This window comes from Pithys albifrons, chromosome 5 (genome assembly GCF_047495875.1).
Source record: "Pithys albifrons albifrons isolate INPA30051 chromosome 5, PitAlb_v1, whole genome shotgun sequence".
Classification (NCBI taxonomy): domain Eukaryota; kingdom Metazoa; phylum Chordata; class Aves; order Passeriformes; family Thamnophilidae; genus Pithys; species Pithys albifrons.
Genome location: NC_092462.1, coordinates 28,098,791 through 28,122,004, shown reverse-complemented (window position 1 = coordinate 28,122,004; position 23,214 = coordinate 28,098,791). Strand labels below are relative to the sequence as shown.

General features: G+C 42.1%; 1 protein-coding gene across 1 annotated transcript; it reads right to left on the bottom strand.

Moving 5' to 3' along the window:
• Window positions 1–1,003: 1,003 nt before the first annotated feature.
• Window positions 1,004–17,826, bottom strand: FAM241A (family with sequence similarity 241 member A). Its single transcript, XM_071556002.1, has 2 exons — window positions 17,533–17,826; window positions 1,004–4,797 (listed from the first exon to the last, which is right to left on the bottom strand). The coding sequence occupies exons 1-2, from the start codon at window positions 17,809–17,811 to the stop codon at window positions 4,558–4,560; spliced, it is 519 nt and encodes a 172-aa protein (XP_071412103.1). The 5' UTR covers window positions 17,812–17,826; the 3' UTR covers window positions 1,004–4,557.
• Between the last annotated feature and the right edge of the window lie 5,388 nt (window positions 17,827–23,214).

The following is a 23,214-nucleotide window of genomic DNA, read 5'->3' as shown; positions in this document are numbered from 1 at the left end:
CCTGCTGCCAATGTACCAACAGCTCCTTACCCTACACATTTGCAACATGCTCTTGGACCTTTGGTGACTGCACGTCGCAGTTTGGTAAACTTCAATTAAACTGGCAGATAAGCACTGCAAAAAAGAAGCGACCAACCAGCACAGCAGAACAAACAAAATACCCATCTGAAAATAGATATTCTGTCTAGGTAGCTTTTCAGAAGATTGAATGATGAAAACACCTGAACCCCTGACACAGGGAGAGTCTGTTCAAACTGAACAGCCTTATAGAAGGCAACACTACAGAGTGAAAGGAGGAATGTATAAAGCGGATGAAGCTGTCAGTTCTGGCAGAGGGGAGAGGCTAAAAAATAAAGTTCCCAAAACCTAGAGTAAAGCCCAGGATGGAAGGAATCAAACAGAGGTTGCTTTGGAATTTTCATCCACCTTATAAACGGCCTGACAAAGATATTTTAACTTAAATAAAACCTGAAGGCTTGAATGACATTACATTACATTGAAGTGTCTGTTGGATCTGGCAAAATGAGCACCCTTCTGACCTGCAGAAAAAAAGCAAAACAGTTAACCATACACTGTTCTATGCATAGTGAATAAAAAAACCCCCAAAACCAAATGAAAATCCCCCAAACCTTTCTGTGGCACAGCAATTGTCACTTCAAAGAATTTTTCATACCCCGACTACATCTGGTTCCTTCCGAAGCTGCTCTGCATGCAAAATAGATATGCTGTAAAATAAAATCTACTTTACACCATAATGTCACCATTATTTGTTATCATCTGCCTGTACTATTTATTTTTTTTTAGCTCAGCATGATTTGCTGCACACAACCATAAAGACCTGATGCTGTTTATTCAGCTCTTGTACTGCAGTTTTTTCACCTCCAGCTGCAAGTTAACTGATTTCAGCAGTTATCTAAACACTGCCCCAATTCATCTGGGCCTTCCATGAAATTTTGAAAGGAGTCAAGCAATCTTGAACAAATCATCACAAAGCTTTCACAGATCTCATTGATGGCAATACTTTTATTAGAAAGAGTAACAAAGTGCTTTCCATCAGATTCATTAAATACAGAGGTTTTAAGAAATATCATTTTCCTTTTTATATAGACAGTTTTGATGTGATGATTTTTCAGTGCAAACAGAGTTCTCCAAGATTCTCCTGCATGTGAAGTTTCTTCTTTAGTCATAGTAGTTCAAACATTTATGCATTTGGCAGGTGTGAAATGGTACTGAAGAGTCCATCCTTTAAAAAACAAGAGGTTATGTAAAATACTTTTCATGTCACACTGACCAACAGGAATTGCATCATTTGTTGTTTAACACAGATTTAAGGGACATAATTCCTTCATACAGTCCTACACACAGATGCATAGAGGTACTTTCAATTCTATCAAGAACAGTAATAATACATAACCATATAAATAACATTATCCATTTTTACGATATAAACAACAGCGAATTTTTTTTTTTAATTAACCTTCTGCTTTTTAGCTAGGGACATCCTTTGAACACTTGGAGATTTCTCTGCCTTGCAGCTTCATCTGGATGGAATGAAGAACACAAGGCAAGGACTGTTCACCCATCTTTCCTTCACTTTTGGCACTTCATGATCAGATTTCTTTGGACACATACATGCACTGTTTCACCGCATTCCATTTTCCACTCTATGTCTGATTCTATCCCAGTCCCCCTTTTCCTTAACTCCTCTTTCCTTTCCTGCAAATGAGAGGGAGATGGCATAGTAATAGCACAAAACTAGGACAGATGATTCAATACAAATTCTTATATATAAGGGAATGTATGAAACCAAACAGGAGTATCTTCCACGCAATATATTACTTTCTTTTCCATTTTCAGTCAACCTAACACTATTAGGAGGACCATTTTTTCAGGTTTTTAAAAGAGAAAAGTTTCTATGAAGGACAAGACATAGCAAGTTACCCTTAGGAGAAACCACACAAGACATTCACTGTTCACAATCTCAGTCCAAAAGCTACCTTTTTTTCCCTAGAGTACAATACAAACGCAAACATCGAATGAATAATTGAAATGAATTCATGAATGCAACAATCACAGGTATGCACATACTCAAAGGTTACACACATATAAACAATGTCCTCACTGAAGTTGATTCACTGTTCCCCCATTCCCTATGTACAGAGCAAACCCACCACCTCAATGAAATACCACATGCCATCTCACAGCACAGTGTCTTTACACAAGAGTATTACTGCAACAAGGATCTCACACAGAAATGTTTTACTACAGCATGAAAAGAATTAGATGAGATCTTCTGACCAGTAACTGGATAGTGGTAAGAAAGAAAGGATTTTTTTTTTCACTTTTAATGACAGGATGCTTTTGTAGTACAGCCTTTATACAGGAGAATACACATAAACCTACCATTTTATCTATACAAATATACAAAGGTGTAAACAGATGCTCTGCTTCTAGGGGACTTGAAACAAACCCAAAGTTTACCCTTAGGCACTTATGAGTACAGAGCTCCTGCCTCTCAGTTCAGCCTGTACTTGCTGTTTGCTTTGGGACTTCAGATACAAACAACAAACCCCTTCATCCAGAAACACCTTCTGTTGTTCAGCACTTCCCTGCCACAAGCATAACTATTTAGCTAAGTGCCAATCAACACAGGTTGCCATTTAACCATATAGCTGGGGCCTCACGGCCACTCTCCTGCAGCCCTGATGGTTCAGCAAAGCCTCTCACATCCACAGACAAGGTCCCCTGAAGATCCAGAGGGGCGAGCTGGCTCCCCAGAAGGTAACTACATGTTCATTAGAAAAGCACAGAGGCAGGTCTGCAGGTGGTATTTCAATACGTAAAAACTTCACATTCACTGTTCTAAATAACAATTATTTCCCTAACAGGAAAGTCCGTAAGGACTGGGGCCAGGGGGGTTCAGAAACAGACCCTAGCAGCCAATGTTATCCATGCAGGCATAAAGCTGGCCTTTAGAATCCAGTTACAGGGCTGGAACCAAAGAGAAACTTGCCTTAACTTTATAAGTCTCTGAATAAGACAGCATTTTCAACTAATTTGTTGTTGATCTAATTTATTGTTGTTTAGGAAAAAGTCATGGCAAAAGTTTAAGTAATTTTCTGTAAATTTCACATCTCCTTTACATTTCTTTAAGTAAATATATAATTTTACTCTACCATAGATGAAGCCAATTTTTCAATTTAAGTTTCTTACTAAAAGTAATGTACAGCAGTTATTAAACTGGTATCTTATTTAGTAGTAAGAATAGTAGTAGTAAAGTAGATGTATTAAAAATTCTGTTTAATTTTCCTGTTTTTCTTCAAAATTGGAAATATTCAGTACAGCCCTGGTGTAGCACCCTGGGGAGTCAGAGTAAATTTTGGACCTACCCTTGAATGTTTATAGCCCATTCCCTGATTTGTGTGGCCCATGACATAGATATATTCCTATAGATGGGCATTTTTTGTTGCCTAGTGTGGAAATGAATCAGTTAAGACTACTAAATAAAATGGCCACCTGGTTTCAACTACATTCCTACCTTGCAGGAGGAAATAGATCTGGTGTGCTTACGTGAGCAAGGCTTTAGCTCTTGTGGGCTCACACTGCAGCAAACTAGAGAAGCATTAAGAGATCTGATCTGATAGCTGGTTGTTCAGACACTTCACACACCACCCAGAGGAAGCAGACAACATCCTAGCACTGCTCCCTGGAATGGCAACTCTCCAACACTGCAGCTGTAACTACCTACAAACTCCATGAATTATCCAAATATTTATCTTAAGAAGGAGGGCTGGGGGAGGAAAGAGCAAGCACAAAAAATAAAGAAAGAAAAATAGCAGTAGGAGCTGAGTACATTTCCAAAAACAAGTCAGAGCTGCATTAGACTACTAAGACTGTAATTTCTCCTAAACAACAGCTGAAGCCTTGTGTGAAGTCACTAATTTCAGTGTAACAGCATTTTGCTGGTGTAGCATGTTTCCTGGGGGAAAGCTTACTATAAAATTTACTAACCAAAGATGCTTTTGTCTTGGGAAGCTGTATTCATCTTATGAATATTAGTCATTGTACTTTGTTACTAAACCTCCCTTGTGCAGATTTAGCTTTTCAGCAGAACAACAAATTACGCAGATTCAGGGAACAAATAGCACTTGAGCAACCCCAGCAATAAAACAGGACACCCACATCAAGCATCCTCTTAAAACCAGACAAAATTTTCACCATGCAAAGCAAGAACATGGGGAGAGGGGAGTGGACAACAAAAAGCCAGTCCTTGGGCTAAGGCCCCAAGAGTGCAGCAAACAGTACATTTGACACCATTGTATTACAAACATCTCCTTCCCTCCTGCCCCTTCAAAGATATAGTAGGGCACTGCTCGTTTGGCTTAAAATGCATAATTTTAGTCCCACTCACCCCAAACATTGGAAGTTCAGCAATTTGAAACATTTGATATGCCACGCATTTACTTAAAACACATAAGTCCACTGACATAGTGGCAGTGTAGAAATACATAATCTGAAGAGTATCTATAAAATTGTGTTGTTGAAATACATAAAATTTTACTGTTGTACATAAATAATGACAAGGCACAGAACAGCAACCAGTCCAAGAGCTTGCAGGCCAAGAAACCAGAGCATAACCCAGAAGAATATAACTATTACGGGTTCCACTATCCGTTCTCCAAAGTACATCCTTGTGAAGCCTATTCTGATAAGGCTTTTGTTTAGTTCACCAAAGAGAGTCCCCATCTTTTTATAGTCATCAGGTTCTGCAGTGTGATTCCTTTGTTCTTGCTGGACCTGTGGACAGAAGACAAAATGAGGAAATATGTTGTAAAATCTTACTATTGTGATTCTGATCAACTCTCATCTGTTTCCATTTCAATGCATAAAACCACAATACACATGCAATAAATCTAATCCTCAAATAAGGATACTGAAAATGCTACATAGCTTGTGACTTGTGCACAATGATAAGGATATCACTTGTCCCAACTTGAGACACCAAAGCAGTGCTACAACCATATGATAGCCTGTCTCCCCTCCAGACACCACTTTAGAGAGGTTAAACCTCAATACATCTTACCTGTCTGTGGTTGTCAAGACAACTAAAATGGAATGACATGTCTGTAATTTCAGGGAGGGAATTTGGTTCAAGCAAATTTGTTATGTATTTTTTTCAGAATATCTTGGAAACCACAAGAATGATACCAAGTATTAAACATGAACTACGAAGTATTTCACACTGAAGCACAGGGAACTGAAGGGCTAGTATCACGGCTGAAAGAAGGGCATGGGACTAGACCTGCAAGGTTACAAACATCTATCCTGATGCTGGTATAGGAAGCCATGAAAGTCAGGCAAAGGAAGACAGACCCAAGGGTTGCACAAGTGCTAAGAAGTGGTACAAAAAAGCAAAGGGGAGGGGAAACAAGTTCTGGACTTTTTCCAAGGTGAAAAATGGTAGAGCAAAAGCATAGGAAAGCAGAAGACCATCTTTGGATGAAGATGTCACAGAAAAATATCACTTCAGAAAACACGAATGTTTCAACAGTATTTACAACTAGGTAAGAGAGCTTGAGATCTCTCCTTTCCCAGTGTCCAGAGATCCTGTGCACAAAACCTTACTGCCTTGTGTTTGGGTATGACAGGGTGAACACACTCTAAAGATGATGAACATTAGTCTCCTAATGCTTCCATTAAGCAGCATTGAAAACACATGCAGCAGGTACTCATCAATATTTCAGTTGACTGATCAATGCATCCTACAAATTGCCTGCAAACTCTATGTGCAATTGGTCTACTCACAGATTCAAAGCAAACATGTGCTGTCTTCAAGGACGAAAGGTATTCTGCATCCCTCATTACATGGCATGGTCCTGGCAGACCAACAAAAATGCCCTCCCACAGCAGTGTCAGGCTCTCCACTAGAGAGCAAATAATAAAGTGAATTCCCATAGAAGAACATCCAGCAAAGACAAAAGGAAGACCACATTGTTTTTCTAGTCCAGATTTTAGGCCACAATGCAAAACCTGACAGCTGAGTGAAAGGTGGGTAACGTTCCACAGCTGCTACTGAAAAAAAAACAAACCAAAAAACCCCAACAGTCCCTCAGCTGAGAGTATTTGGATTTTTTTTATTTGCTTATCCATAATGTCTAGTTTAAGCTGCAGTACGGAATTCCAGAAAGGGAAGGGTGCAGGAAGCCTAAACAGTAATGTGTTCATAATAACTAATATTGTGTTCACTCTTTCTGTGGTTCTACAAGAGCCTGAGTGTCGAGAACTTCAGGACTGGAGGTTACATACAGACAGCCACCCCTTTGCCTCTTTTCAGCCTGCTTCACAAGCCCGGATAATTTTCTCCTCCTTACTGGATGTGGAAACCCCAGTTTTCAGCATTTTGGCTTTAACTGTGTATTATGTAATTCAGAAAAAAGTTGACTCATTGTTAATTCCAGTGTTTCAAAGATTAGTTCTTCCGGAAAGGCAGAGCCTCTTGTGAGCCCCTGCAGACTCAGCAGGGCTGGGAACATAATGTTACTACAGGAACTCTCATCTCTCCATTCCCAAAGAGCCAAGGAGCCAAACAGAAAAAGAGCTATATGAATCATAACAACTAGGGAAAAGAGAACGGATGTGCTGGGAAGAGAAAATATATTTATTTGCTTCCTGCATGCAGAGACCAGAGGGAGCACATGCCTATGGGATGACAGCGGAGGGGATGAGAGTAGAGCTCATGTCAAGTGATAAAGAGATAATTTCTGAGAGGAACAGTCTGCAGGAGAAATCACTGCATTTTCTAGTGAAATAGCCAGTGGACAGTGCAATGAGGAGAGGGAAAACAAACGCATCGCCTCCTCGCCTCTGGATTGTTAGTGGTACTCTGCAATGTCCTGGAAGCCTCTGCAAAGAGTGAGCGCAGTGCAGCACTGGCTAGGAGGCCGCCAGCAGGAAGAGATCTGCAAGCTCCTCTGCAAGCTCTGTCTCAACAGGCTGAGCATGATTAACTGTACGTGACCATGCTGACAACATCTCTCCTGCAATAAGGTGACTGTAGGACACGGGATTTCGCTTGCAACCCCATTCTGCTTAGATAAGCTAACAGCAAGGAGTTGCACACAGTCTCTTAAGCAGGGCACAGGGTAAATTCCACATCACATGGGCAGGCCAGGTCTTTTTGATTTTTGTATTTACCTCACCTTCGCCTTCTCAAACAAGGGTAGATTCATGAATTCTTAAAGTGATTACACAAAGGGAGCTTCCAGGCAAGGAAACTGACAAGTGTGTGTTTAATTACAGAACAAGTGTCAAATTTTCCCAGATATTTTCAATAGCTTACAAAACCTTTCAAAATGATCACAGAAATTCTCAAGACTTCAAAGTCTGCTTCAGTTAATTGAGGCTCAGTATATCTTGCTTCAGGCAACCCAGCAAAAAGCAAGCGAAGCTGAAAACATGATCAGCCACGAAACACTGATGGCATATTCTTCTTTACTATTGCATAAAAATTCACATGCTGAACAAGTAAGTTTCTTCTGAGGTGTAGCTAAAACAGAGCCACTAGGGCAAATACTCCAAATTGCTAAAGAATATTAAATAAGCTTTAATACTGCAGCTAGAATTTCTCTCACTAATTTTCAGGGCAACAGTGAAACAGCATGCAGTCCCATATATGTCCCAGCAGCTCTCAAACCAGAGCCTCAGAACACAAACCCTTTATTTTTTCTTCTCCAAAAGTACTTTCTAAACATTTATAGAAATTGGCTGTCTCTACCAAACACAGAGTTCCCAGCTGACTTTTAAGTTTTATACAACTATTTTCATAAGGCTATTTTCATACTAAATCTTGCTGAATCAGCCTGAAGTGAGACAGACACTACCGTAACAGAAAAAAAGGGCAGAGAGAAATGTACCCATTCCGAGCAGCTGCACCCGCCCTGCCCCTACAAAACAGCTTCCTCATTTAAAAGCAAAAGAAGTTGCTGTTCCAAAAGTACTAGTTTTAAAAATCAACAACCTAGCCTTGGCTTCAAAACAATCATTTGTGTGAGGGAACTTCTTTACCTGCAACTAGCCCCAGAGGAACCATACTTTCCAGGCCTTCCCAGAAGCTCTTCTGAGCTAACACATGCTTTGCAGGGGACACCCCAAGACTTCATCTGCCACAATGCCGGAGGAAATGTAAGACAAATACGCTTCATCTGCACTAATTTGTGTGCCCTCCTTCACTCTTTGAGGCACAGGAGCAACAAAGAAATTCAAAGACACTGGAGAACAGAAGTGCAGCCAGAGATCTAGATGGATACAGACTAAGGCATGCCCAAAATATCTCCTGAAAAGAGGCACCATCTCCCCAACTTGTCCCTCTTCCTTCCTCTAACTGGCTGAAAGACACTCACCACATACACATATATGGTATTATTCCTGAAGGATAAAGGAGAACAGGGCTTTCCTGAGTGAATAAATCTAAAAACCCAGAATGTATTGAAAATGCTGATTGCATTTGTTTCCTAACCTAATGTTTCTTATCAAATTACTGTAATGAATTACTTCTTACTGTAATTTAAATTGCTTTTACATCAAAGTGACTTTATTTTAGACTTACAGAGATCACCTAGTCTGAATCTACCCTCAGCAAATTCGAAGTCATTCCCTTTTGTCCTATCCCCGCACGCCCTTGTAAAAAGTGCCTCTACAAATCTCTTGTAGGCTCCTTAGGTAGTGGAAGGTGCTATAAAGTCTCCCTGGAGCCTTCTCTTCTCCAGGCTGAACAGCCCCAGCAATCTCAGCCTATCTTTACAGGAGAGGTGCTCCAGCCCTCTGAGCATCTACGTGGCCTTCCCTCCTCTGGACTCACTCCAGCAGGTCCATGTCTGGAGGCAGCACTCCATATTCAATCTCCTATTTGGTTTCTATTTTTTTACTTCATTTAAAGTTAAAAACAGAGTTATCAGGTGGAACAGAAGGGGAAGCATCTGATCTGCCCCATTGCTCAGCATACACAAACAATGTCCTTTGCAAGCTCACTGGTGCCTATCAAGCACCCCATTCCCTCTTGTCTTTTCAGATGTTCAGTATTTCCCTCCCTATTCGAAATGGCACATTTTCATCAGCAAAGCCATTGTCTGCTGTCTCCCACTGTTTACTGGCAGAAAGTCAGAACTTGAAGGTCCAAACTCTGAAAAACTTTTACACAGGAACTTTGTAACTAAATTTTCCTAGCTGTTACAGCCAAATGGCTTAGGGGCTTTGATGCCTTGGGGAGAACCATGATGTGCCCTCTCAGATGTGATGCAGGACACCATAAAATCACCTTTTTTCAGAATGAAACTCTGTGAGGAGGTCACAGAGGAGATACTAAGCCCAAGTTCTGTCTGCTTCCAGCATAGCTGATGCTTCTACATCCCTGAAGTTCTTCTGAAAAAAGTCCCCCACGTAATTGAATGTTTCCCTTGACTATCTTCAAAACAACAGAGACAGTCAAAACAACAGAGACAGTAAAGTCAATTCATCCTAGTGAACCCAACTAACATCCGTTTGTGGCTTTACCAGTTATGTTTGTCATCAGCACAACACACAAAATTCCCTGTGTTCTGACCACTAACTTACCCTTGCTTATGGCAAACTTCCACCACATTCACTCAAACTCACTGCTTCCTGAATTCAGGAAAACACATGGTATGACATAAGCAGAGGTCACTCCACAGCAGTCTGACAGGAGGATCCTTTTCTGGTTTACCCCCTTCCTATCAAAGGGTGTTTTGACCATGCAGAGAAACACGAGATCCCATCAGAACATCCTCTCCCCGGAAAGAAGCCATCTTTGCAATGAGTCATACGCTACTCAGTAAGAGAGAAGGATAAAGTTAGCACTGAACTTTTCACAATGGCTTAAGACTGATCTCTGTCTGCATCTCCTAAGTGTAACGCAGCCAATGCAAGGTCTTTTCCTCTCATATTGCTGGGAGCACACAGTTCCTGCCCCAGACCATTTGCAGATCACACCAAGATAAGTAAGTCTGCCAAGCCCTTGGAGGATGCAGAACACAAATGGATCTGAAAGGGACAAGAGCCTATACACTTGGGAAGTTATTTTTCTGTGGCTAATCAAAAAGAGCATGGGAGCACAGATTTAGCATTTATTTTTTTCTGCTTGGAGGACTGAACCTCTGTAAAGTAACCACAAGGACTCTCAGTTCTAGCTAAACCTTATCACTGCACTAATCATGGGGAGAACAGGCACAGTTAAAGTTTTTTGGGCATTCCATCTGCTGAAGCACCAGCTTGGGCCACAGTTTTCCACACTTAGCTTAAGCATCTTGTGATGGTGTGTTTAGCTTGGGATTTTCTCTGTGTGTGTACGTGGAAAAAAACACTCCAAGTAACTGATTTAAAAGCATCTTGTGATGGTGTGTTTAGTTTGGGATTTTCTCTGTGTGTGTATGTGGAAAAAAACACCCCAAGTAACTGATTTAAGTGAAATAACTGGAAAAAGTTCAACAGCCTTTGTTCTGTGGGAGGAGGGAGTAGATGAACGTAAGAAACGTGCTCCCTCTGAAGATTCAGGGTATTTTGTTAGAAAAAGAAAATAAAAATCCATTCAACTACTCTGAAGGTACAAGATCCATCAAACCAAACCAAACAGCATTCTTCTACTTTTTCATGACTAATGAATTGAAGAAACCTCAGCAGCCTCTCTTGCTCAGACAACCTGAAAAATTCCCACCCCACACTCAACAATAGCATCATGCTGAGTATGAGTCTACCATTTTCTCTTTTCTTGCATCAGATGCCTGAAAGGGCATTAGAGCTCCAAGAAGGGAGGAGAAAAGTCCAATGGACTGGGAAAATAACTACTCCCATGTAAAAGCTTGTTATTTTTTAGTCAAAAGGGCTTCTGGGCAAAGAAGGTAAGAGAAAGGACACAAAGGAATACACAATATCCATCTCCAACACAAAAAAGCAGCAGCGTCTCCAAATTGTTTGATATGCTTCAGATCTCAATTCACCACATGTACAGTTATAAAAGAAAGAAAAAATATTGGCATATTTAAGAGAATTATTTCCACATTAGATAGAAAATGACCCCCTTTTGAGTTTTGTAGCAAATGTGTTTGGTGACATCTAAATGAGGTGTTAAAAAACACAGGGATAAAACATTTACATACATGCACATTTCACTTTTTTTTCAAGTGAAAAGTTTCCTCTGCAGGATTTAACTGCTCACTTTCTATTTTACTCCAGTTGTGTTAATTTTTACTCCAGGGAACAGGTGGTGTGTGTGCTAGCTGAAGCCCACAGACACTTACATGTCAAAAAAAGCCAGTGAGATAAGACTTAAAGAACATGCTAACCTCCTGAAAAATACTCCTATACTTTTGAAAGCTGGGACATTACCGTTAGAAGAGAGTGTCTCACTGAGTCATCTGCTTTTAGAGGATGCAAACTAAAACTGAAAATACTTTAGGACTAATCTTGAGAAAAATACAAGAAGAAAGTGAGCAGATGACAGAGACCAGGATGGAAGAAACCACAAGTTCCCTTCCCTCCAAAACAAGAGAGCAGGTTCTGCTGTGTGCAGATGGGGACACACACCAGCCAACACACAGCTACAAGTATTATCTTGATAGCTGGGTAGCCAGACATGTAAGTCCCAGCAGAACAAATCATACAGTATTTCAATCTTGCCAGTACACAGCCATCTGACTGCCCAGTGCATTGCCACAGACAGGCTTTGGAGATTTGCAGTGAACAGCAAATCCCCAGGTCATGGCCTCCTCTTTCTTCAGACCACAGCCTCACCCCATTGCAAGGCACCAGCACAAACCCTGCCGACACAGGCTGGGCAGGGATGGGCTTGACACAGGCTGGGCAGGGATGGGCTTTCCGCCTCCTACTCCTCCACATATGCAAAAGAGAGTTTCGTTACTAGTAACACCTGCCACATGATCAGGATTTCACCCTGCTTTTCTGGACTTAAAAGGTATCTTATGTTTAATTAAAAGAAAGTGAAATTTGCCCAAGAAGGGTGAATAATTTTATTGGAAATGTTTTGGATTTTTCTGTTTCTACTACAGTTGGAAGAGAATGGTATCCCTTTGTACTCTTTGCTAGCATAAAACTAACAATCAGTATTTAACCTTGTAAATGTAAGCAGTAAAAAGATCTTGATATTCAGCCAACAGACTATTAAGACAACAAAATTAATTTCAACTGTCTGGAGGGAAAAGACCAACAAATGAGGTTTATTTCTCTAGGCTATTTTTAATCTGATATTTAAGTATGAAAAGATTAATAGATTAGGAAATGAGGAAAAAAAATCATACCTCATACTTCCAGATGAAAAACAAGATAGAAAACCCCTAAGTTGAACTTGTTCCTCTGAGGAAAAAAAGCAAATGCAAGTAAACTAGAAAAAATCTTTATACCAAAAGCACTTTACAGCAGCTACCAATGAAAGAGCCATACTTAGAAGTTGAAATAAAAGATTCTAAACCAAAGACTGGGTTAACGTTCATTTTACAGCAAGAATCTAGACAGCATTTATAAAATTGAGACAAGATGTTTCTATAGAAACAAGCAACAACATAAGAAAAGCAACAGTACTGGATTCTCTTCAATCAGCTTTTACAGCAACTCAAGTTTAGAACCAACAGTTGCTGGAAAAAACTTCAAAATATCAGGAGAGGTTTTGTGTTCAGGAGATGAAAAGGTTTTTCCAGACACTTAACTTGTGCATGGGTGGAGCGGAGATAGTTTCATGAGGAATAGAGGCTTCTCTTGATGAACACAAAAGTAAGTGCTAAGAGTTCCATAATTTTGGTAGTGAATTTCCCCGCTAAAAGAGCACCAGATGAGAAAGAGTAAAAGACAGGAACGCTGCACAGGAGGGTCTGTGGAAGAGGAAACCTGCTCTGCTTCCTTATTAAGATCTACTGCCTCTCTTCCCCATTTCTCCAAGAGCTGTTTACTCTCTTCCTTATGCTTCTACTACTGTCCCTGTAACTTGATCCCATCCATGCTGCAATTTTAAGAGACTAGATCAAATGCAGTATCTAATCCATCATTTCCTTACACCTGCAACAAATAATTTTCATAGGATTTTGTTTATCATGTTTCCCTCACTAAAACTGGTCAGACTGACCCGGTAAAAGGCTTGCAATCCCTGCACGTTCACCATGGTATCAATGCCCTGGCTTGCTGAAAAGCAACTGCTGATAATTTTGCCTGTTGAAGAGAGGATATTTCTATTTGCTTCTCTCTCCAGAATACTTTTTTCTTTAAGAAAATAGGATCCTCACACAATTCAAGCAGAGTGTGTTACCTTAACTATTGTAGGTGCTACAGTTATGTTTGAAGGGTTGGATATTTTTTCTTCAAATGCTGTCAGGCCTCAGAAAACCCACTAATGCTTCTTAGAAAGGTACTATTATTTTGTAGCTATGAACCTCTGTGGCAGAGTTAAATTTTTCTGTAGAGCCTGAACAAATTTGGGATTAAGCCTTCCTTGTCAGGTATGACTATTTTTGGAAACAAATCCCAAACGGCCCGCAGGAGAAACCTTCAATTTTCAGATTATCTCAGAGTGGAATAAATCAGAAATAGGTTTCTAGCCTTAGGCGCCACAGTTTCCATATATACAAGTGCACTTTAAAACATTCTTGGCCTCTAGTGACTTACGATCAAAATTATACCACTATGGGCAGCACAGCACATATCCATCCTATAGTCTGATGACCAATAAAGCATTTACACACAGGATACCACAAAGCTGTTGATATTATAATCTAGTTCTGTTTCTGCTCATTCTTCCCATGCTGGAGAAATACTAGTGATACTGGAAACTTATCCAAAAAGTTCAGGACTTGAACTTATATAAGATACTTCATTGAGAATTATGTTGAGAAGGGCTGGAAACACCAAAGCCCTTTTGTAACAGTACCTCTAAATCTGAAGCCATCTATTAGAAGATAAAATACTCCTCTTACAGAGATAAAAGGTGATCATCTAAGCTAATTTAATCTACTTGTGAACACATGTATTACATATTAACTCTGCACTTAGACATCTTCCAGAAGCCTTGGGTTTTATGCTTTAACAGCTCTTTGGATTCTGTGTATCTAAAACCAGTGTGAGGTGAAGATCTTTGCCTCACTAAATCTACTGGGAATTTTGCCATTGCCTTGAACTTCAACTACGAGAGACTAAAGCCCATTATTGCCCAGACAGTTCTCCATACAGAAGGAAGCCAGAGTGCCACAGCTTTCAGGAACGCTGCAGTGACACAGTTTGGCTTCAAAGTCCCTATGAATGAAGCAGGTGCTGTGTCTCCCACTAATACCACCTCATGCCCTGCAGTATGGCACATGCAAATGCAGGTGACACAATTGCAGGAGTCTTGTGTCACCTTTTATTATTACACACTCAGACTTTTCTATTCTTATCTCATGGTTTAATTTATAGGTGTTGATGAGATTTAGACTGCAGTAATGTGACAGCAGCTAACCTATTTTAGAAAGTGGGTTAGGGAAGGAGATTTGATTCTTATCTCTAGCAATGTTGAAAATACAGGACAACTTGTGTGTCTGACTACTAAACTATCAACAGTTAAGAAAAAAATTGTGAACTCACGGGGCGAAGCAGCAACCTACTTCCACAGCTTCAGAACAGCTAAAACTTTTGGTGCCTCCACACACCACTTGCAAATCCCAGCAGTGCAATAAAGAGAGCTGGAAGAAACTACCCAGGGTCTGCAGTGCTCTGAAGACTAAAGTAAGTGTAATTATTTTCATCTTTGCATGCAAGCCTACAAAGGATATTAATCAAATTAGCATCCAGTTCAGCTTTCAAATCTAATCACTGAAGTCATTCTAGTTTATTACAATAATGAATTCCAAAGGCTATGTATAAAATTTACATATCCTTCTATTTTTTTAAAAATGTACCTGTCTAATTTCATCAAGCATGTCCCTGCTGACACAATAACAAGCTTCAATAAAACTTAAAGCCAGAGGGTTTAGCATTAATAAACATACTTATTTCCTATAGAATACTTGCTCTTAAAAATATTATAGGGTGCATACCATTATTATTTTGGTCCAGCTTGTCAGGAAGGTATTGTTTTTAGCATTATGTTACAAGATATGATCTTACACAAACTGAGCTTTTTTTGGAGGAAATGTGAAAACCCAAATCATATCCAGGTTTGCAGCCCCATATCTTCACCTAAAAAATCCTCTCAAAAAAGGCCAAAGGATTTGCTGTCATGCAGGTTTCACTTCACATCAGCTGAGAAAAGTATGAATTTACACCATCATCACAGCACATTTTGACTCCTTTCTTCTGCACTGTACATACCACTAAGGTGGCGCAGGCACTTGTACTTCAGGAGAGAATGTGAAATAGGAAAATACCAGCTGAGGACCAGAGTCTGTGTTAACAGTGCAAACACCTTCAGCAAACACAGGGACACTGTTGGGCCTCCACGAGGTACTCCAGTGAGGGCTCAGCCTGGAAACAGGATTCCTGCCTCCTGGAACAGCAACTCATTGCCCCTCCACAAGAGCAAAAAGGGCAGGGGGAACTGATTCTTTTTGGAGAAATCTGGATACAATTACAGAAGCAAAAAAAGTACAGCACATGACTCATCTCGGTGACACAGGAGGCCCTCCAAATGAAGCTAGATAGATGTCTGTTATTCTCTTGAACAAGAGAATCTGGGACTTTCTGTCAGAGTTTACAGCAAGTGTATGCACCACCAACTCCTCACCTACCCTTGGTCTTCCCTACACATAAAAATAAAAGACTCCTATTTATTTATCAAATTATGATTATTTTTTACTGTTATTTTATACCATATTCACATTTTCTATGTATATTTAATAAAGGCAACTGATACTCCTTATTTCTAAATCTATTATCTGCCAGCTGCTGGCACCTGAGTGTGCAGAAAAACTAATACCTACTGAAACAGTAAAATATTTCCAGTGAACAGGAAGGATTTCCTCCTCCTTCCTTGTGGCCTATCTAAAATTTCTGCCTTGCTATCGTATCCTAACGCCCCAGCTTGTCAGAAAGGTGCAGGATCACTACCTGTGTCTGAGAAAAGTAGAAGAGAGTTTCTCAATCAAGTGTACCTGTGGCCACTCAAGTAGTACCTTTAACAACTTAGTTTTAAAATGTGTTTAGGCAACGTTGGAAGGCAGTTCTTCAGGATGCACCATCCCCAGAAACAACACACCCCTCACTAAGAAGCAGTGGTAACCCGTAGCAAGCAACCTTCTTAGCAAGGAGTTACGACCAGTTTCAGAGTCATAACAGGTAAGATGATCTGACACAACTTCTTAACCTCTTTCCAGGGTAGACAGCAACCAGAACCACCAAATATTCCCAACTCTCCCCCTTTGATATCCTGCAGGAGGGTTTATGGACACAGAGAGTGGAACTACTCAGCCTCTTTTGGTGCATCTGTCCTCACACTACAATCAAGTATGTGCCCTGTTCTGCACCATTTTTCTAGAGAAAAGGAAAAGAAGATGTATCGACTTAGGTAAATGGTGATTGAATGAATTCTCAAGTACCAGCACCTTACCCACTTCCAGATGTAATCCAGCAAGTACACTACCAGACACTTTCAAATATTACATTATTTTAGCTGTGAAAGGGCTCACTCATGATTAAGGGGAGAGTATCTTGTATGATCTTTCAACAAAAAATATTAACAACCCCAAAAACATCTGGAAATGACTTTGGGATGTGCTCCTGCAGCTCCGTTTGCCTCTGTGCAATCATCAGTGGTAATGCACTTCAGAGCAGAGCATTACATTTTACTCTGGTGTACGAAAAAGGTTGTGTTCTTCTATTCTTTAAATGAAACATCAATAAAGGTGCATTAAGAGTGCTGCCTTTGTCTAAACACCGGGACAATGCTGTCTGCAAAACAAAGGGTGTGCAGAGAGCCAGTTTACAGTTAACTATAGGAAAACGGGTCCTGCCATTCCCTAACCAAAAACCCACTTCCGTGCAATAAAGACAAGAACCACGAAGAAAGCAGATTAAAAAAAGTTGTTTTTCTCCAATTACAAGATATTAGATTTCCAAAGTAATACAGAGACTAAAAGCAAAAGCTTAAAATATTCAAGTGAAGCAGCACAAGAGCTGAACTACTGGGGAATCCCGGGGATGATAACAGCACCCTGGTTATTCCCAGCGAGACACACGTGGATGCCGCGCAGGCGCCACCTTTGTACATCTGCTCCCACCTCCTTCCAGCCGCGCTCAGCGTTCCGGAGGGAAGAATGAGGGTCAGGCGGCGCACTGGGGGGGACCCTCAGCATCACGCGTGGGCAGCCCCACGCAGCTCGGCTGGGTTGCATAAGCCCCGCCGCAATGGAGCGTCTCACCCGGCCGGGCTGCACCGGGGATGCCATGGGAGAGGAACCCGAAGGCGCTTACGGGTTGCTGCTGCCCGGCGGCGGGGCAGCCCCGGTGCCACGGGCCGCCCTCCCAGCCCCGGAGCCGCCTGACACTCACCTGCTCCTCCGGGCGCCGCCGGTGCCGGGCGGCCGCCGCCCCCGCTTCCCTCTCGCACTCCCCGAGCGGCGCTGGCGGGGGCGGCAGCAGCTCCGCCGCCGACCCCATGGCTGCTCCGGCCGAGCTCAGCCCGCCCTGCCGCCGCTGCCGCTGCCGGCGCGGAGGGGCAGTCACGGGGCGCGGGCGGAGGGGGCGGCGCCGCGGGCAGCGAGGGAGGGGCGGCCCCGCGCGGAACGTCCTGCCCTGGGTCCCGCCGCGGCAGGAGCCTCTTCTGTTCATTAAAGCGGAAACAAGAACAACCCTAAACACCCGATTTCCCAAGCTTTTGTTATAAACCAGGAAGCGCCAGGTGTTAATAAAGCGTTAATTTTAGCACCACTCCTTGGCGGTGTGTCCCTGGGGAGGAGCTGCCTCTTTCCAGTGTGAGATGTGGCATTTGCTGTTCCTCCCTCGGGAAAGAGGAAACGCTTGGCTTCGCTCTCCGAAGCTGTCTGGATCAGGTCCTGTGTTCTTTAAGAGGAACTGAGACACACCAGGAAGAGGGAAACGCAACAGCAAAGCCAACAGATAAGAGTTAGTGTGTGGAGGAGTAGATTTAGGTTTGGGGAGGTTTAAATTTGTTCTTGAGAAAATTTTCTTCACGGAAAGGGTGGTCTGTCATTGGAACAGGCTGCTCAGGGAAGTGGTGGAGTCACCGTCCCTGCAGGTATTTAAAAGATGTGTGGATGGGGCCGTGCATTACTGGTGAACTTAACAGACTCGATGGTCTTAAAGGTCTTTTCCAATCTAAGTGATTCTCTGGTTTCGTGTCAATGAAGTGCCATTGCACAGGGCTATGCCCGGTTCCTGCCCTCCCTGCTGCCGGCTCTGCATGCCTTATCCATGCCGTCTGCCACAGCACAGCACAGGGAGGACAGAGCCTGAAGCGCAGCTGGATTTCAGTGCGTGGCATTCCCAGGCTCTTGTGGGACCACTGCCATCAGCTTTATGCATCTTCTTATCCACAAGCCAGCTCATGCATTACAGGTGGCAAGTCTGCTTCATTCAGTTTGCTTTCCATAAGCAATTACTGGAGGTGCTAACAGGTTGTGAGACAATAGGATTCTGTGGAAATCAGACATTCAGATTAAGATTATATGTCTTTCTGGTGGCTGAGTGTATGTCCCACTGTCATTTGGAGTCAATTCTACCTGCTCTTTGTTTTTCCTGTCATTACTGTTGCCAACAAACAGCAATAGTACTTGTAGCAAACCTAAAACCATTCCAAAGAACTGCTCCGTATACTGTGCATAGCCACACCTTCAGGCTACAAGCAAGTATTCTTTGTAAGTGTGGAACAATACACAAGCCACAGCACTTGCCAGGCCCCTAGGTTTGGCTGCAGGGCCAATGAGGGCACAGCTGGAACTGGGCACTTGGGGAAGGGGCCACTGCTCTGACCACACTGCTCCACTTGGCTGTGGCTCCTCATCCCAATGGAGCAGCTGGCCCTGGCTGCTCCATGAGATGCAGGGTGGCCGAAAGCAGTTTGCCCTGAAGACCTGACTAACTGCTTACCCAGAGTTCACATCCATGACCCATTTATTAGTAGTGTTTCTTAGGAACAGGGATAAGCTTGAAGAAATATCAAGCAGTTGAAACAGTGCCCATAAACCACGGCAGTCCTGCTGGCATGCAAAATTACTGGCCACCAGAAAAAAATCCTATGGCCTTCAACACCAAGGGCTGTGGTGATGTAGCTCTGTGCACAGTGTGACTGCCCAGCAGTAGTGCTGTAAAACATCCCTAAGGTTCCCTGCTCTACCAGTGTTTTGTGAAGAAATGAAGTGTCACACATAGTACTGACATTCGCTAAATGCCCTCTGGATAACAGTCTTCTTAAAGCACTGATTAACTGTGCCATTCAGTGAGCTTAGTATATTTAAACCCATAAACCGTTGTTGGTTTGTGAATCACAAAGGTATGCATTAGAAATTTTTTCCATAATTTTATGTGGAGGCTACCGCTGCTCTTCACAGCACAGCCTCTGATCCCTGCTCCCTTTTGGAGACAATTGACTGTTCTTCCAGGAGTACCACAATGAGTGCTGGCTAGCTTGGTGCTATGGTTTTGTCCTTGCTTATCTGCAGTCCCACTGGTTTGATGTTGATCTCCCCATAGATGAAGATTCTTCCAGAGCTTCTGTAGTGAAGAAAAGCTCATCATATTTCTTAGTAAGCCACATTCCTCCCTACTGCAAGCTGGCAGCCTTTGACTGCTTCTTCACATACTGAACAACTCAGTGCACTGAACTGCCTCTGTGTCCCTGGTGCTCTCCGTTTGGGGAAGCACTCCTGTGGGGAAGGATGGGGACTTGAAAGCCCTCACTGAGATTTGTTAGGATGCATTCACCATTGCAGCCTGTGCAGCTTCGGTAACCTCAAAGAAACCTGTTCTCCTTCACAGCAAACAGTAAAGGCAATGCCACAATCACATCACAACCTCTAGCTCTTCTTACGGTGAATTTTTACGAGGCTTCATGTGCTCTGCACACTGGTGCCCGAGTCTGTGAATGTAGCTGAGCTGCTGTGAACTTCTGTGAGTGACTGATGTTTCTCCTTTGTTTACTGAAATCAGGATTGTTTACTAACATTCACAAGTGTGTGGTAGCTCCATAAGGACCTAATCACAAAAACAAGCTGAAGTATCTATTTCACCAAGAGCGATACCCAGAATTTAGCAACTTTCCTCTCAAGATCACTGCTAGAGTGAAGTTTCCCACCCCAATGCCCTCAGGACATGGCTGACCTTCTGCTGATGGTGTCTTCTCCCAGTAGCTACACTGTCAGAAATTGCCAACATAAACCCCATCATTACTTAAGTGATAGGCAAAAAAAGCCACGTGCTCAAGAAAATTGTAGAGATGCAAATTATAGGGCAGATTCTTCACAATAACTGGTTCACATGGAGCAACTTGTAGTCCATTTGTAATACATGTACAGACAAAATAGCTCCCAAGGAGACGTCACCTTGCACAACTCTGTTATTTGGGGGTCATTAAAGAGTCAGAACTTCATGCTAAAAATCTGTAAGTAGTAGGTTTTTGGGGAAAAGAGGTACTTGCAACAGGAGGAAGACTGAACACTGTAGCTTTGCTCAGAGCCAGGACAGGCTGAGCCCACTGTCCTTGCTGAAACAAACTGCTGAAACAAAAATGCGAAACATAAGACAGCTTGAGTGAGTGGGACTGAACTCCCTCTAGGTGGCTGTCTGTACCCTAACCAAAGGCAACAGTAGGCACTGGGGAAAAAGTAACAGATGCTATAGTGAAACTTCTTGAGAGTATTCTTATGGCTTCCAGTAGTCTGAGCTTCAAACACTTCCTGAGCCTAGGCACTAGGCTGGATAGTAAGAACAATATTTCAAATGCAGCAGAGGAAGGCCCTCTACCACAGGGATCACATGCAGCCAGGCCATATAGAGTGCTTATACTGGTCTCGTTGTTCAGAGGAATGTGTCCTGTTCATCTTGCACTTATATTTCCATGTCCCTGGCTTTCACTAATACCTCCTTAGGCTGCTGTCATGGCTGGGGCAGGCATGTCAACGGCTTCTGCCCTCAGGACTTCCCCATCTCAGCTACCTGCCTGAGGGCATGAAGGCAAAGTTGAAGCCTGTCAGAGTGCAGGCTGTGGTATGACAATAATATATAACCAGGTTTTGATCATTTCATTTCAGATTGAAAAGCCTGTTGCTGTGTAGCACACAGACACCTTCCTGGTTCAAACAGGTCAAATGGTTTTGATGGATTAGAACTGTGTATACAGGTCTTATGCCAGAACAGGTACTGTGTGTCTTCTACCTGGCAGAAAGCTGGCATGAACATCCACCATTGGCCTAAAATCAGGCACCACAGTCTATCCAGTTTAATAGATACACAATTGTGTGCATGCATGTGCTCCAGACCAGGCCTTTGGGGTTGTTCCTGACACAAATTTATCCTTGTGGGGGCTGAGATGGGACAGGAATATGATCCAGTGGATGTCCAGAGTTCTTACCTGCTTATTACCTGCCACTTCTTATCAATGACAACTCAGCAAACTTCCTTTAATAAGTATGTGGTTAAGGACTTCAGGGAAAAAAACCTCCGACCCAACCTCTTCCCCCACCACCTTTATATGCATATAATAGACGTAACTGACTTCAGTGTGAGATTCACTCAGATTGCTGACTGCACAGTTTAATCCCAAATCTTTTCCAACTCAAGTTCATCTAAATATTAAAAGGCTTGGAAAAAACACAGGTTCTTTAAACCTCTCTTAATGGAAACTTTAGTCCTAACTGGAAAGAGGTTGGTGTGGTTTTATACAGTATAATGGATTTACTGATTAATGGAACATTTCAAACTCTCTGATAGGTTTTATCTACTTTATATTCCATATGTTAATATAAATAAATTCTCTAAACTCTCAGACAATTTGTCCAGTATGACCATGCAGCTTATGATGGTCATTGTAGCTCTTACATGGATTTTTGAAGTAAAGCTGTTAAATTCTGTAATTTCCTTAGATCCTTCAAGCATATTAAGAAATACAAGATATGGCTTTTCCAATACTGGATACAAAGTGAACTGGAAGAAATTGGAATTCAAAACATGAAAATAGATTAAAGTATACTGAATAAAAATGAAATGAAACAATTGATTTGGTTCCTTTTTCTTCCATGTATAATGACAAAAGGCCATTGAAGATCACCTCACATTAGCAATATCTATTCTCCAACAGTTGATATGTATCATGCAATCTCATTTAAGGGTCAAAGCAAAATATACATGGGCTCATTTACACTGGCTCAGGAAAGGAGAAATAAAATGGTAATGGAAAAGTGCAATTACAAAAGGTCACTTGGAGCACTTGTAGACATTACAGGGTAGTTTTCTGTAGTACCATTTCTAATACATTTGGCAGTCTAAATTTTTGCTAGTGTTTCAAGGGAATTCTGCCATTTCCCCATTATTTCACAGTATAAAAATTCTGACAAAAGGCTCTTCCCTGGATAGCTGTTGTAGTTTGGGATTATTATGTAAATTCTCTCCCCTGCCACTTAACTGCCCAGGCCAGCGGTTGACAAAAGAAGTAGTTAACTGTGATCGCTGGGGTGGGGGCAGGTTTGTCTCTTTTGGTTATTTTTTGGATATTCTCCTTAGTCTTGGCTCGGCGGAACGGGGGAGTGGGGGCTCCAAGGAGGCAGGCTGCCCTGCTGGTTACTGCTGGGGTTTTCCCTGGCTGTCTTGCCGCTGCCTACTTCGGATTACTTTTTCCTGCCGTGCTGCTACCTGCCTTGGATTTGCTGCTGGTCGCTCGTACCTTTTCTGCTTCTTGGACGGGGAACACAAGGGAAAGAGACTGAGTCCATCTGAAAGCCCACTGCTCGTCTGTTTCGCTGGAGAGGGACTGAAACTCACTCTGCAGCCAGCGGGCTGTGACAAGGACACTTAAGTATAACCTTTTCTCCCGGAGGAAAACCTGCTGGGTTTTGTTGTTGTTGTTTGTTTTTTTTTCCCTCTTATGGTGTTGGGGAAGTGGGTTGCACTAGTCTGTTTACATATATATATATATATATATAGCAGTTATCCTTCTTGTATTAAAATTCCTTTTCTTAAATTTGATAAAGAGTGGTGTGATTATTGAGGAGGAGGCCCCTC